The sequence below is a fragment of the Sphaerodactylus townsendi genome, linkage group LG11, assembly GCF_021028975.2.
Source record: "Sphaerodactylus townsendi isolate TG3544 linkage group LG11, MPM_Stown_v2.3, whole genome shotgun sequence".
Lineage (NCBI taxonomy): Eukaryota > Metazoa > Chordata > Lepidosauria > Squamata > Sphaerodactylidae > Sphaerodactylus > Sphaerodactylus townsendi.
In genome coordinates, this window is record NC_059435.1 from 1,285,574 (window position 1) to 1,300,663 (window position 15,090).

The 15,090-nt window shown below is 38.5% G+C and overlaps 1 protein-coding gene across 5 annotated transcripts in view; it reads right to left on the bottom strand.

Moving 5' to 3' along the window:
- EIF2AK3 (eukaryotic translation initiation factor 2 alpha kinase 3) overlaps nt 1-15,090 on the bottom strand; it is a 72,859-nt gene that overhangs the window by 53,651 nt on the left and 4,118 nt on the right. For all 5 annotated transcript variants that reach the window (XM_048510295.1, XM_048510294.1, XM_048510293.1 and 2 more), the window contains exon 2: nt 2,609-2,738. In XM_048510295.1, coding sequence (XP_048366252.1) covers nt 2,609-2,738 — 130 coding nt within the window. The remainder of the gene's footprint in view (nt 1-2,608; nt 2,739-15,090) is intronic.

A 15,090-nucleotide genomic window follows, 5' to 3' on the forward strand; every position in this document is an offset into this window, starting at 1 on the left:
AGCTCCTAAACTCTGCTGCAGCAATATTGAGCAGGGAGATGCAGATACTGAAGCTGCGCTGGGAATGGAGATTGCACCTTAATGCCAGGTTGCACTTAGCTCTATAAACGTCTGAATTGTAGTTCTGAGCCGGGTCAGAAAGAGAGAAAACAAGGTTACAATGTAGTAACAAGCCTCACAAGGATTTCTCACTGATTTATACAAGCTACTCTGAACATTAGATGTAGGCTACATAGTGGTTTAAAAGTCACCATCAAAAGGTTGTCTTAAATTGTTTCCTATTCTTTCACATTTCCCAACAGCACCCCACACATACTTAAAAACACATTAAATCTTCTATCTTTAATTAGATTTTTTTTAAATTATGTGGCCCACTATGATGTATACAGTGCAAGATACAGTAAAATGCATCACAGGAAGCCCCATCCAAGTGGCCAGGTCCTCTTGCCACTTCCATAGAGGCTTCCTGGCAGGATAGGGAAGCTTGCAAAGTGGGAAAAAACCCTCCTTACTGCCGAGAAGTCCCCATGGCGCTTGACAGACTTATGCCACTTTTTCAATGGCTTAAGTCTAAAGTATCAGCTGCCGGTGTAAGGCAGCGAATAGATGGGAGGAAGCTGACTAATGTTGGCTCCTCCCCTGGCCATGCCCCCAGCCCTCCCCTACTACACTGGCAGGGGCACTGGGATGCTAGTGCAGAGTCTGGGACAGTGTTCCAGCACTAGTAGGGCTGCGGCAGATGCATGCTGGCAGACTCACCCCTCTGCGGGGGCAAGTGCCCGGGGGAAGGCAGATCCACTGGTGTGCCCGCACACCGCTCCTACAGGCAGATTCCCCAGCCCACTTTGGAAGGGGCCCTAAAAACTATCCCATCAGAGCTGACCGATATCATCAGATCTCAGAAGGTAAGCAAGGTCTGCCTCGGTTAGCAAGTATATGGGAGGCCACCAAGAAAGTCTAAGGTTGCTGAATAGGCAGGCAACCGCAAAACACCTCTGAACATTTTTTGCCTTGAAAACCCTATGAGGGGTTGCCGAATGTCAGCTGTGACTTGATGACACTTTTATATACACAAACACACACAAACAAAATACAGTAAATTAGGAAAGTTATGTAAAATTCACAAATTGGCAGCTGTGTGTTAAGTGCTGTCAAGTCACTTTCGGTTCATGGCAACCCTATGAATTAATGTCCTCCTAAGTTTTCTATCATAAAAAGCCTTGCACAGGTCTTGCAAATTGAGGGCCACGGCTTCCTTCATAGAGGCAATCCAGCTCATTTCCTCTTTTCCAGCTACCTTCTACTTCTCCCAACATTACTGTATTTTTTCCAGTGGTTCCTGTCTTCCCATAATGGGACCAAAGTATGATAGCCTCAGTTTAGTCACTTTAACTTCTACAGATAGTTCAGGCTTGATTTGATCTAGAACCCACTCATTTGTCTTTTTGGACCTTGTGGAACAGAACTCTCATTCTTCCTTTCTTCTTATTCTCTATTTCTTTACACCAAATGTGAAGAGACATGTTTTATGCAATTAATTTTATATTAGTGAGTGCTTTTTATCTGTTTTATTCTGTTTCTGAATGGTCTGTGGGCAGTAATAAAAAGTGAACCAATATATCTTTATGCTGGTTATAATATTTCTCTGTGTCAGTGTGCAAGTCATTGGAACACTCCATTTAGACTTCTGATTCCATTGTCACCTTCTGTTTTTGCATTTTGCCAATCTTTAGCAATTTGAAGAGTTCCATTAGTACTCCATCAAGGCTTTTCAGGGTTTTTTGGCTGCAAGAATAGCCTTTACGTATTCTTCATTGCTATCTTGGATTTCAAGCTGCAATTCTTCCAGTTCCCATTCATTTGGCAATGAAGCCTATCTTTATCAGGTTTTTAAAACTTTTTAGAAATGTTGCTTAGGTTTGGGGCTTTTTTCTTCAGCTTTATACCTTTAATATGAACCATTCATGAACTGTACCACAATCAGTTCTGGTTTCGTTTTAACAGAGAGAATATATATTTTCTACATCTTCTCCTTCATGATCCACACAGTGAATAGTTTTGCAGGAATCTTCAAAACACCCTGTTGCTATGTGCCTTAAGTGTACACCTCTTCCATGTAGTACTTACCATCATATTACAAGATTCCCTGAGACACACAAGACAGAGGCTGTAGTACAAAGATGGTCCAGACTGATGAACATAACCAATACATTTCTTGAAAAGCACCTGTTACGCCATACTGGGGCAGGAAATAGAGTTCCAAGTGCAGCAGGAACTGCACACAGAACACCCATGGTAAGTTCAAAGCTGTTAAACACTTCAACAAAGGCAACAACATTTTTCTCAGGCCCGTTCACAGAAGAGAGAAAATAAACCTAACTTCACAGTGGCAAAGGAGGAATTGAAGGGAGCAAAATTCTAGCATCCAAGTGAGATGTGGGAACTCCTCACTCTACCAAAAGAGTTAGAAAACTTTAGAGGTTCCGCTTATGCTTGACTGCACAACTTCCATGAGTCTTTCTATTGAAAACCATGATTTAAATCAAGTCTTGCTAAAAGAACAAAAAATTTGCACATCAAGTGAGGAGATTAGAACTAGTTCTCTTACCTCTGGTTTGCTGAGGCTGGATGAGACAAGAGAGCCGGATCCCACATCGAGGTCCCACTGTTTTCTACCTCTGTTCTCTGGGTCGAGCGCAGCGATCCGCCCATCCAAAGTACTTATAATCACCAAAGATCTATAGATGAAAGATATGAGAAGGAGAAGTAAACAAGATAACGTGATGTGGTCAACACATTCTGTAATGCTGAGATTTCTACATGGCAGTTCTATAAAACTCAGATTGCACTAAGGCCTCGTTTTGAAGCTCAAAACCTTGAGAAACATTAAGTGTGATATGCTAAATTTAGATACAATACAACAGTGACTGATAAACCTCTACAGAAAATGTTCAGGAATTTCCACATTCATTATCTACTATATGCAAGTAGATCCAGTAAAAGGTTTGATTACACAGATTCATCTTTCATTTCACTCAGCACATTTCATAGTGATATTGGCATGCACACATTATTCATTTTAGAGGGAGGGGGATAAAAAAATTCCCTACTCCCCCATTTATTGAATTTCTGCTAAGTTTGATTAATCAGCAGCAAAGCTGCATTTGATGGGGTCTGCTTAACCAGCAAGCAGCTTCATTAGCCTAACAAAATACAAGCAGAAGATAATGAATGTGGTGAACATAAACAGAAAGTACAAACATAAACAGAAAGGGCCAAATAAAGTACAAAAAAAGAGATAACTGGAAGAATGTCAGCTGAACAAGACAGAAAACTACAGCTAGATGGCTAAAACTCAACGAGACAAAGAAGTAGAAACTTTATATGGAATATGAACTTGATCTACCAGACACAACTGGTGTACCAATGCTTTCCCATGCTCCTGGCAGATATCAAGTGCCTGCTCCTCTTGGACTTCCCCTCTGCCCTGTACGGACGTGACCTTTTCTTTTACAGTAGCTTTTCTTGTAACCCAGTTTTCAGCATGGTACATCAACTCTAGATTGCTTTGTTACCTTCATTCTTTGCCTATATTATAAGAAATTGTTGCTTTTCTATTTTCTATATTTATAACCCACTTGCTGTTTGTTTTGAATCATTATGTTTTCAAATTTTGTAATCCACTTTGAGTATTGGTGAGAAAAGTGAACTATAAATGACGTTAATAATTCAACCTTGGAAAACCTCCAAGGGATCCAAGCCATTGCTGTACTGTCAGCTCCCTTTATTGGACTCCTGAACAAGCAACTGACAGAGGAGTACCAATTATATTACTGTAATTCTTCAGTTGCTGGATTTACTGCAAGGTCAACTGGCTGCAACAATATTGTTCCAACTCACTGCTTTTAAAAGACCATTTAACTCATCATTCTGGAAGATGATATTTCAGAAGGTTCCATCTCCACTCAATTTTCTCCAGAATTAAAAAAGATATTTAGCTGCACTCAAATCCAGGCTTTCCATGTGAAGAAAATGTCAGCAGATCTGATCACAAACCCACCAAATAACAGCTCTTCACTACATTGATTCTTATGCTCTGCAACTCAGCATGGCAAGCGAGCTTGTATCCACAAAAAAGGAACAGACCAATTCCTTGGAGACTTTTGCTCCAGTCTCCTACTTAGAGCCTCCACAGTCGCAAACACTAAAGAACAAATGTTCAAACTTCAAGAATATAGATCCCCTCCCCTCCCCTCCCCCAAAGATATTACTCATTACTTGGGAAAAAAGAATTCACAGTAGCAGGGTATTCTTAATTGTCTACCTAGATTGCAACAACTAAGTGAATTACTAACACATACTTTTATACATCAGTTGTTTGTTCTCCATGTTACGTATATTCACTAGCATTTTTGGGTCCAGACTGGCATGTAAAAATGGCACTGTAGATAGTCCAAAGGTGTCACTTAAGTGTAAAACTACCATACAACCCTCACATTTTTTGAATGGTAAGCTATCAGCAGCACACTTTTACACATTAAAAACACAGAATAAAACGGCCTCATAAACCCCTTCTCAGTCTAGATCAAAACCTTAATTAGAAATCTAGCACATGAATGAGGACAGGGTAGATTATGAGGAGAAGAACAACCTTCAGGCAAGATGACATCACTGGAAAAGTTCTGTCACACCTCTGCAGACTGAGCAACAGAAAGCAGGGCTTGTAATGAGAATCTTACTGGCAAGCTTGAAAGTAGTGAAAGATGCAGCCCCAATCCATTTGGGGCCTTAACTATACATTTGAGGAACTGGTCCACCTTTCAAGAAACCATCAAAGAAACTTACTACCTTGGCACTTTTAATCACATTGTCAAGAAACTATAACATGAGTTGGAACAAAAAAAACAAATCCACATTTTTTTTCTTTTCTAAAGAATTCAGGAGTAGGTTGATATGTACAAGAACCAACACCACTTTTGAGACTGAAAAAGCAGGCACCTTTTACCCACGTTTCCCCTGCTTTCAATATGCTTTTGTTATCAGTCAACCTGGCAACGAAGAGAAATAAAGAGCTGCCAAAATTTGATGCCTGAAGCATCATAAATTAAAAAAAAAACACCTTTGTCCAAGTAGCTGATTGTCAGACCCCGGGTCTGAAGATAATAGAAGCTGTATAGTTCCTATCAAAGTAATTTTGATAAACAAGTCTATGACCTCTTACAAATTTGGAGATGTCACCTCAAAGAGATTATGAAAGAAAAACATCAAGGTCGAGAATGAACGGAACTTGCTGATCCAATCCATAAGAAATAACAACCCTGAAATGTACTGGCAAAGTATACATAGATCATCTGAGTTAACTCAACCACTTTTATAATATATTTCCCTGAATATATGGTAGTTTATTTTAGTAATGTGTTATGAGAAAAACATCAATAGTAAGGAGGTAGAATGGCCCCCAGTAACATCACATGAAATCCACATGGATTGTGGGATTAAAACAGAGGAAAGCACCTGGAGAAGATCTAATTATCCCAGAAACGATCAAAGCAAATACAACTTGGTGGTCTCAAGAATTAGCTGCACTGTGTTGTCGAAGGCAATACAAGCATTAGCTGCATTATTTACTCAGGTAAATTCAATAGATTTAATCTGAAAATCATGGCTAAAGGCAATAATTGTGCCAATTTATAAAAAAGGAGACAACCTGAATCCAGCAAGTTATCGACCTATCAGTTTATTATCTGTTATTGGTAAGTTATATTTCAAATTTTTACAAGTAAAATTGATTAAGTGGCTGCAAGATGCAAACATTTTGGGTCCAGAACAAATTAGGTTCTGTAAGGAGAAATTAACTTTGGACCATGCATTTAGCAGAAAGAAGTTTTTTAAAAGGTGCAACTAAGCTATTTACGGCCTTTTTAGATCTGAAGGCAGCTTTTGATACAGTTTCTAGAAGTTTACTTCTAGAAAGTTGATATGTTTAAATATAGATGCCAGACTCTTATTATTGATCAAACAACTTTAACACAAGCAGTCAGGGCAAATACTCAAATGAAGGCCATCTTAGGCTGATTCCGCATGGGCCAAAAGTAGTGTGAAAACAGTGTGAAAATGGTGTAAAAGGGTTTAAAATGGTGTAAAAGGTTTTATACTGTTTTCACATCGTTTTCACACTGCTGTTTTTGGCCCGTGCGGAATCAGCCTTATTGATGACATCCCTGTAAAAGGTTTTTGCGGGACGCCAATTTAATGTAGCAATCGCTGTTTTAAATTGATATTTTAGAGTTTATGGGGCTGAGTTCTTAATGTTAGGTATTATTTATTGGTTGTTATTTACTCACTCCTCTTATTATTTGTATTTTATGCTGATCATGTTGTTCATTGCCCAGAGCCCTCACGGGATGGGGCGGTATACCAAATTGAAATAATAATAATGATAATAATAATAATAACAACAAATTCTTTTTATTTTTATTTTTACTGGCATATTAGCTGATGCAATACAAGACCACCTGGAAGGAAAGAACTTGCATCCCCCAGAACAAAAAGGAAACAAACGAAACAGTAGGGGAACAAAAGATCAACTGCTCATAGATAAAATTATCCTTGAGAATTGCAAAAGAAGGAAAACCAACTTGCATGTAGCTTGGATTGATTACAGGAAAGCATTCGATTCACTGCGACACAGTTGGATACTTCACTGCCTGGAGATAATTGGAGTCAGTGAAAACATCAAGAAATTGGTCAAGAATGCAATGCACACTTGGAAAACAGAATAGTCAAATACAAATACAAAACCTTTAATGGCATATAAAGAGTGGTAAAATACAGATTATGTTAAAACCAATTGACTAAAATTTACACAAAGGTTTCACTCTTGATCCAAGTGCCTTTGTTAAAAACCTGGCAACTGATTCAGTAGTGTGGGGATGATGGTCACTAAGCAGGTGTGAAACTATTTCCTTGTCTGATCTCACTGAAAATTTCTTCAAGATGGCCTCGAGAAAAAGCAACCGATAGACTGCCAAATCTTTGCAATGAAGGAGCACGTGTTCAGTTGTTTCGGGTAGGCCCGCTGCACAGGAACAAGTCCTGTTCTCCTGTGGGATGCCATGATATCTGCCTCTTGTTTGGGCAGTCGGTAACACATTTAGCCGAGCAAGCATAAAATATCTGCGGAGATGTGGATTGATTAAATTACTCATATATTTAGCCATAAAACCCGGCAATGGTGGTGAAATGCCATAAAATGTGGGGAACAAGTTCTGCAGGCTCCAGCTGTGAGAAGCTGCCCTTCAATGTCAAGAGTACGTTGTTTCAAAACTCCGAAAGCCTGTCTTTCGTCCATCAGTAGGAGTTGGTCAAAAGATACACCTATGTTGTTTATTTGCTTGATAATTTTGGTGTGCCAGGTGGAGTGGAAGTGGTCGCTTAACAGAAAATATGTGAGACTGCCCGGGAGGGCTCTATAATGAAGGCGAAGCCAGTATTTAAACAAAGAGAGCCAAACCCGGGAAAAAATTGTCTTGGCTCCGGTTTCTAAACAAAGAACTTGATACGTGACTGAGTTTGGAAGACCCAATAAACGACGAAGAAACAAAGATTGAACACTCTCTAATTTCTCAGCGGTTTTTGCTCCCCAGATTGGAGCTCCGTAAAGTAATTGTGGCAGAAACAGAATAGTCAATGGAGCAGGAATAGGGGAAGTCAACATCCGAAGGAGAATATTCCAAGGAGACTCCCTGTCCCCACTACTCTTCATCATTGCAATGATTCCGCTGTCTATAATTCTGAAGAAAACAGGTCAAGGATATCAGACAGCAAGAAACTCACCAAAACTTTCACACCTTCTATACATGGATGACCTAAAGCTCTATGGAAAATCAAAAGCAGAGATTGAGTCACTACTGAACACAGTGAGAGTCTTTAGCACTGACATTGCAATGGATTTTGGACTCGACAAGTGTGCAACTTTGGAACTCAGTAACGGTAAACTTGCAACATGTGAAGGTGTGAATATGCCAAATGCCATAGAAATAAAGAGCTTACCAGTGAATGAAAGCTACAAATACTTGGGGATACTGCAAGCAGAGAACATCAAGCATGCAGAAAAAGGCGCAATTAGGAAGGAATATCTTAAAAGGGTAAGAAAATTTTTGAAATCAAAGCTAAATGGAGGAAATACAATAAAGGCAATTAATACTTGGGTGGTGCCTGTAGTACGCTACACTGCTGGCAGAATTAACAAACCGAATTGGACATCCTGGACAGAAAAACAAGGAAAATTATGACCATCAATCGAGCACTGCATCCAAGAAGTGATGTAGACAGACTCTACCTAGCAAAGTCAGAAGGAGGAAGAGGACTGCTCCACGTCAAGCAATCAGCAGAGGACGAGAAAAGAGGCCTGAAAGAATACATCCAAGAAAGTCAAGAGCCAGAATTGAAAGAAGTCCACAAGTTTGAGATGCTGAAAGCCAAAAACTCAAAAGAGTATAGAGTCCAACAGTTTAAAACACGAAAAGAACAGTGGCTAAACAAGCCATTCCATGGGCAGTACTTTAAGAACACTGAAGGAAAGGTTGACAGCAAGAAAACATGGGAGTGGCTCAGAAGGGGAACTCTAAAGAAGGAAACTGAAGGCCTGATTTTTGCTGCCCAGGAGCAAGCATTACGAACAAATGCAATAAAGACACGAATTGAAAAGTCCTACAATGACCCAAAGTGCCGTCTCTGCAAAGAGGGTGATGAAACTGTGGAGCACATCATCTGCTGTTGTAAGAAAATAGCCCAAACTAACTATCTCGAACGTCACAATAGGCTAGCAGCAATGGTGCACTGGAACCTTTGCAAAAAGTACAGCCTGCCCTGTAGCAAGACCTGGTACAAGCACAAGCCAGAGAAGACCATAGAAAATGAAGAAGCAAAAATACTCTGGGACTTTAGAATACAGACAGACAGACACCTGGCACACAACACCCCAGACATAACAGTGGTAGAGAAAAAACATGTTTGGATCATAGATGTTGCAGTGCCAGTTGACAGAAGGGGAGAGGACAAAGAGCTGGAAAAGATCACAAAATACAAGGACCTACAAATTGAAGTTGAACTATTGTGGCAAAAAAGAACAACAGTAATCCCACCAGTAGTCAGTGCTCTAGGAGGAATCCCAAGAAATCTTGAAAAACATCTGGAAAGCCTGAACTTGGACAGAACATCAGTCCACATGCTGCAGAAAGCAGCACTTCTAGGAACTGCACATATTCTACGCAAATACCTCTAATATCCTAGGTCCTTGGGAAGGACTCGATATTCAGAGATGAATTCCAGGCACTTGTGCTGTGTTGCTATGTGTATAATAATAACAATAACAACAACAATAATAGAATCCAAACGGACAAAGTGTTGAAACACAATACACCAGACATCACCGTGATCGAGGACAAGAAAGTGAGCATCATCGACATAGCAGTCCCCGGTGACAGCAGGGTCATTGAAAAAGAACACAAGGTCACTAGATACTGCGATTTGAAAATCGAGCTTCAGTGTCTGTGGCACAAACCAGCTGAGGTTGTCCCAGTGGTAATCGGCACGCTGGGCGCCATCCCAAAAACACTAGGGCAGCACTTGAAACATCTTCGAATTGACAAAATTAACATCTGTCAAATTCAGAAGGCAGCCCTGCTGGGATCCGCACGAATACTATGCCAATACATTACAACTTCCTAGGCTTCTGGGTGAGGCTCGAATTGTAATGAAGGCCAACAACTAGCTAAAGATCTGGCAGCTGTGAAGTCTACAATAATAATAATAATAAATTAAGGTGTGAAACAGGGATGCATCCTGGCTCCAATTCTATTTAATATATTTATCAATGATTTGGCAACAACTTTGGCAGAAATAAATGGACATATCCCAAAACTGTGTAATGTCTGTATACCTGTATTGCTCTACCCAGATGATGCATTCTGTCACACTCGAGAATTGAACTTATACGACTGTTAGATGTGTTGATTACTGCAAACCAAATAAATTGGAAATCAATTTTGAAAAATAAAAAATAATGGTTTTTGCTAAGTCCTGGAAAAAACAAATGTGGAAAATTGCTGGACAAGAGATTGAACAGGTTAAACAATATTTAGGGCTAACAAGGTGGACTTCCGATGCCACGCTGAACGGGGCAGCAGCAGCTTCACAAGCCGCTCGCAACTTTTATCTCTCCTTTGACTAGCAACAAGGGTCCCAGAAGTTCTGGAAGACCCCATCCTCACATATGAAAGTGGGGAGAAGCTTTTCAAACAAAACCGGGAGCTACTGGTAAAGAAGAAACTGAGCAAGCTGAAAACAGTAGTTCCTGTGCGGTAAAGGAGAGAGGGGCGCCCGCCATTAGAACGCACCCTTTAGCCCTACAGCTCAACACTAAACTTCAAAGACAAAGGGAGGAAGCAGCAAAGCTTTCTCCAATATAATCTAAACAGAAGCGAGAATACTTCCCAAGTAAGTAAAATATCAACACAGGAAGACATAAGGTTAAAAACAGACGTGAATTACAACTGAATACATAAAGGAAAGAAAGCAACAGCAGCGGCAGTAGCAGAGAGGACCTAAAACAAACGTGGTAAAAGCAAACGGCATAAAATACAGAGCGCAGTGAGTAAACAAAGAAGTGATTACTTAATTACCCTCCTTAGTGCACTCCAGCTTCGTTTGCACATTATATATGAGGTCTGTGACGGTTTTATAGCTCTATAGCTTTAAATCCTGGGTAAACAGAGGTGAATTGCAGCATCACGGGGGAGGATCGGCTCTCACTGCATTCAAAGCTTTAATGTAAAACGTAAGAACAGAGCCAGGAAAAAAAAACTGAAGTAGAGGGGAAATATCGTATTTCTCTTAATACAGAACACCCACAATATATGTTCCCCTAAGCAGAACCAAAAAAGGGGGGAGGCAAGTTTAATGGTGTCACTTTGAATCTTAAGGTATAGTTAAGGAAGACCTGCCACTCCAGGAAAGACAAAAGACAGTGCATTATGGCTTCAAGACGTGCCAACACAAAAGCAGGAAATGGAGAAGGGAAAACCCCTGATAAAAGTGTCTTAGAACCCACATCTAAAGTGGAACAAATGTTTGAAAAAATCATGGCTATCCAAGAAGCCACCCAAGAAAGACTAGGAAAGATAGAGGAAGAACTTACTTCAGTCAAAAAACTGGAAGAAGTCATTTTGCAAATGAGATCAGACATAAAAGACACTAAAGAACAATTAGCTGGAGTGGAAGACAAGCCAGGCAAGGGAGAAGACTGAGTGACCTGGAATATAAAATGTTACTTATAGAAATGAGACAAAAGGAGCGCATTATTAGACTAAAAGGTCTGAAAGAAACTGAAAAAGAAAATTTAAAAGGGATAATTATCCCAGCTTTGGCTGAGCTCATCTCAATGGAAGAAAAAGACCTGAACTTAGAAATAGATCAACTGTTTAGGATCAACACACGTGTGGCTAAGCAAAGAAAATATCCTAAGGATATTATAATAATCTTAACAAAAAAATCCATAAAAGATGAAATTCTTTATAGACAAGCCAAGCAAAAAATACAGATCGATGGTCAGCAAATATTGCTCCTGAAAGAACTGCCACAGACTATCCTAAAAATACGTCAAGACTATCGCCCACTGACAGACACCTTAAAGAGAAAGGGGATTTGCTACAAATGGAATATGATCGAGGGCATCACCTTTACCTGGAAGGGAAAAGACCTGGACATCGACACAGTATTAAAAATGGATGACTTCATGAAGAGGGCAAAGAAAGACCTTGGACTGGTTTAATACCCTATATCGCCTCAAACTGGGAGAAAGGGTAAGATATGACATCCTTACCATTATTAATTTTTTATTATTAGGAACACGTAACTCTTTAAGGGAAAATCCCCCCCCCCCCCGAGTAGGTCAGTTTTGTCTTATTTAGGACACTTTAATATTAGTTTTGTTCACTTATTCATTCATTAAAGCAAGGGATTAAATAAGCCAGAGGTATTATGGGGATTCTTTGAATCATATAGAGATGTTCCTGGAATGTTTCTAACTCAGCAGTTAAATGACATTGACGTTGTTCATACACAAAGGATGAGACGTAGATATTAAATAATACCTAAAATAACAATTTTTTTGCTCTTTTCTCTCCTCACAGTCAAGCAAACCAAGTCTTTCTCCATTGCGTTTTTCTATCGTTAACTATATCGCCACGTGACACAATGACCGTGTTGGATTTAAAAACCTCCCCTCTGAAAAGGTTCTTTTTGATTGGGGTTACATCTTTAAAAAATTCTAACATAATATAGAAACCTGATTACGTAGGGAAAGATGAGTTTAAAAATTTACTCTAACAATATCAATGGTCTAAACAATCCAAAAAAAAGAAAGACAAGCTATGAATTTTTACGTAAGCAGAATAACGACGTGATATGCCTTCAGGAGACGCATATAAAAAAAGGTGAAGAGAAATATTTAGACAAAGAAACTTTAGGTCTAGGCTTCCATAATTGTTATAGAAGGAAAAAGAGAGGGGTATCTATGTATATAAAACAAAAGTTAACCCCAAAAGAAATATTCCGAGATTCAGAAACGAGATTATTAGGGGTGGAAATAAATTGGGAAGGTATCTCCATATTAGTCGTTGGTATTTATGCCCCAAATAATGGAAAAGCAGATTTTTATAAAAAACTCTCTGACCAACTGCTGGATTATCACAATGATAACATTATACTTATAGGAGACTTTAATGGTGTATTAAATTACAATAAAGACAAACAAATACAAACAAAAAAAGACAAAACTATAAAAATAGGAAAGCCTGTTTATTACCGAGATCATTCAGAGACTGCACAGAGTTATTATGTCTTAAAGATATCTGGAGAGAAAAAAATGGAAATTCTAGAGAGTATACTTTTTTTTCCAACAGACACAAATCCTTTTCAAGAATTGATATGGCCTGGGCCAATGGGCATATTCTTGAAAAAACAAAGTACATACATATAGGCCCTCAATATCAGATCATAATCCCATTATGTGGGAACTTGAATATAGAAACACACGAGGACCATGGAGGTTAAAGGATTGGTCGCTAGAAAAAACAGAAACAGTACAAAAAATTAGAGAAGAATTAGTAGAGTATTTTAGAAATAACATTAATTCGGTAAAGGACCATAATATAATCTGGGAAGCCAGTAAAGCTTTCGCTAGAGGTATACTTATGCAAAAGGAGAGCACCATGAAAAAAGAGAAAAGAAAGGAGACAGAAAATTCAGTGAAGGTCTTAAAAAACCTGGAGAAACAGTTGCAAAGAAAACCCAGAAATAGACAACTTAAGGAACAATTAGATCACAAAAGGAAAGAATTACAAAATAATATATGGGAAAAAATAGCAGGTAATTTAAAATTTGTAAAACAGAAACATTTTGTTCAGGCTAATAAGCCAGGAAAATGGCTGGTGGCTCAGATTAAAAAAGAGAAGGATTCTAGAATTATAAATAAAATAAAAATAAAAGAGGAAATAGTGTCAGACCCAGACAGAATTTCAAAAGAGCTAAGAGATTACTTCTCAAAGCTATACAAACAAGACACTATTCCCAAAGAAAAGATTACAAGTTATTTAGATAACAGTAAAATAATGAACTTCTCTGAAGAACAAAGAGAAAGATTAAACAATATAATTACAACAGAAGAAGTAATCTGGGCAATTAAAAAAGCAGCTTAAAAGAGACACGCACCAGGACCAGACGGACTTTCTATATTATATTATAAAACATTTTTAGATGTCCTAGCACCTCAATTAACAAAAATCTATAATAATATATTAAAGGAAAGCATAATACCAACATCCAGGGAGGAAACTCATATTACATTAATACCGAAAAACCTAATTTCGATTCCTCAAACCAGTGATTTTCGGCCAATAGCTCTCCTTAATAATGATTACAAAATTTTTATGGCCATTTTGGCCAAAAGACTGCAAATTATAACCCAAGATTATATAGACAGTGATCAAGCAGGCTTTATCCCAGGAAGAAAGGGTTCAAAAAATGTCAGGACAGTGATAAATATTATAGAAAGATTGAGGAAAACCCCAGGAGATGCGTTTGCAATGATGTTTGTCGACGCTGAAAAGGCGTTCGACAATGTCAACTGGGACTTTATGAAATCGCTGTTAATTAAAATGAAAGTCGGGGACTCCTTCTTAAATGTAATAGAGGGTGTGTATAAAAACCAAAACACCAAACTGAAAATCAATGGAAAACTGACAGAAAGCTTTAATGTAGAGAAAGGGACTAGACAGGGGTGTCCTATTTAGCCTTTGCTATTTAATATTGTCCTAGAAGTTCTACTGAATACAATAAGAAATGATAAAACTTTGGATGGTTTTAAAGTGGGACGTAATAAAATTAAACTACAAGCTTATGCGGATGACGTGGTCCTTTTTGTAAACAACCCTGAGAATTTGCTGAATCCATTACTAGAAACTATATCGGGATATGGACAGTTAGCAGGCTTTAAGCTTAACAAAAATAAAACCAGAATGCTTATATGGAATTTATCCAGAGAAAGAATTCAAGATCTAACCACCCAAACAGGAATTCAAACTGCCAATAAGGTAAAATACCTAGGAATAGTCTTGGAAAAAACAAACAGGAACCTCTATTCTAACAACTATGAAAAAATTTGGAACAAAATTAAAGCAGATCTTAAAAAGTGGGAAAAATTATCAATTTCGTTAATGGGTCGAATAGCTCTAATTAAAATGATGGTGCTACCAAAAATGTTGTATCTGTTCCAAAATATACCAATCATTATAACAGCTAAAACTTTTCAGAATTGGAGACAGACAATATTACAATTTATATGGGGGAAAAAGAAAGCTAGAATTAAATACTTATCCCTAATCGACACCAAAGAGAGAGGAAGTCTTACTCTTCCTGACCTCAAGCTCTATCATGATTCATGTGCCTTAACATGGATTAAGGAATGGATCTCCTTAGAAAATGAGCAACTGTTAAAACTAGAGGGACCAGAAAATGCCTGGGGGTGGC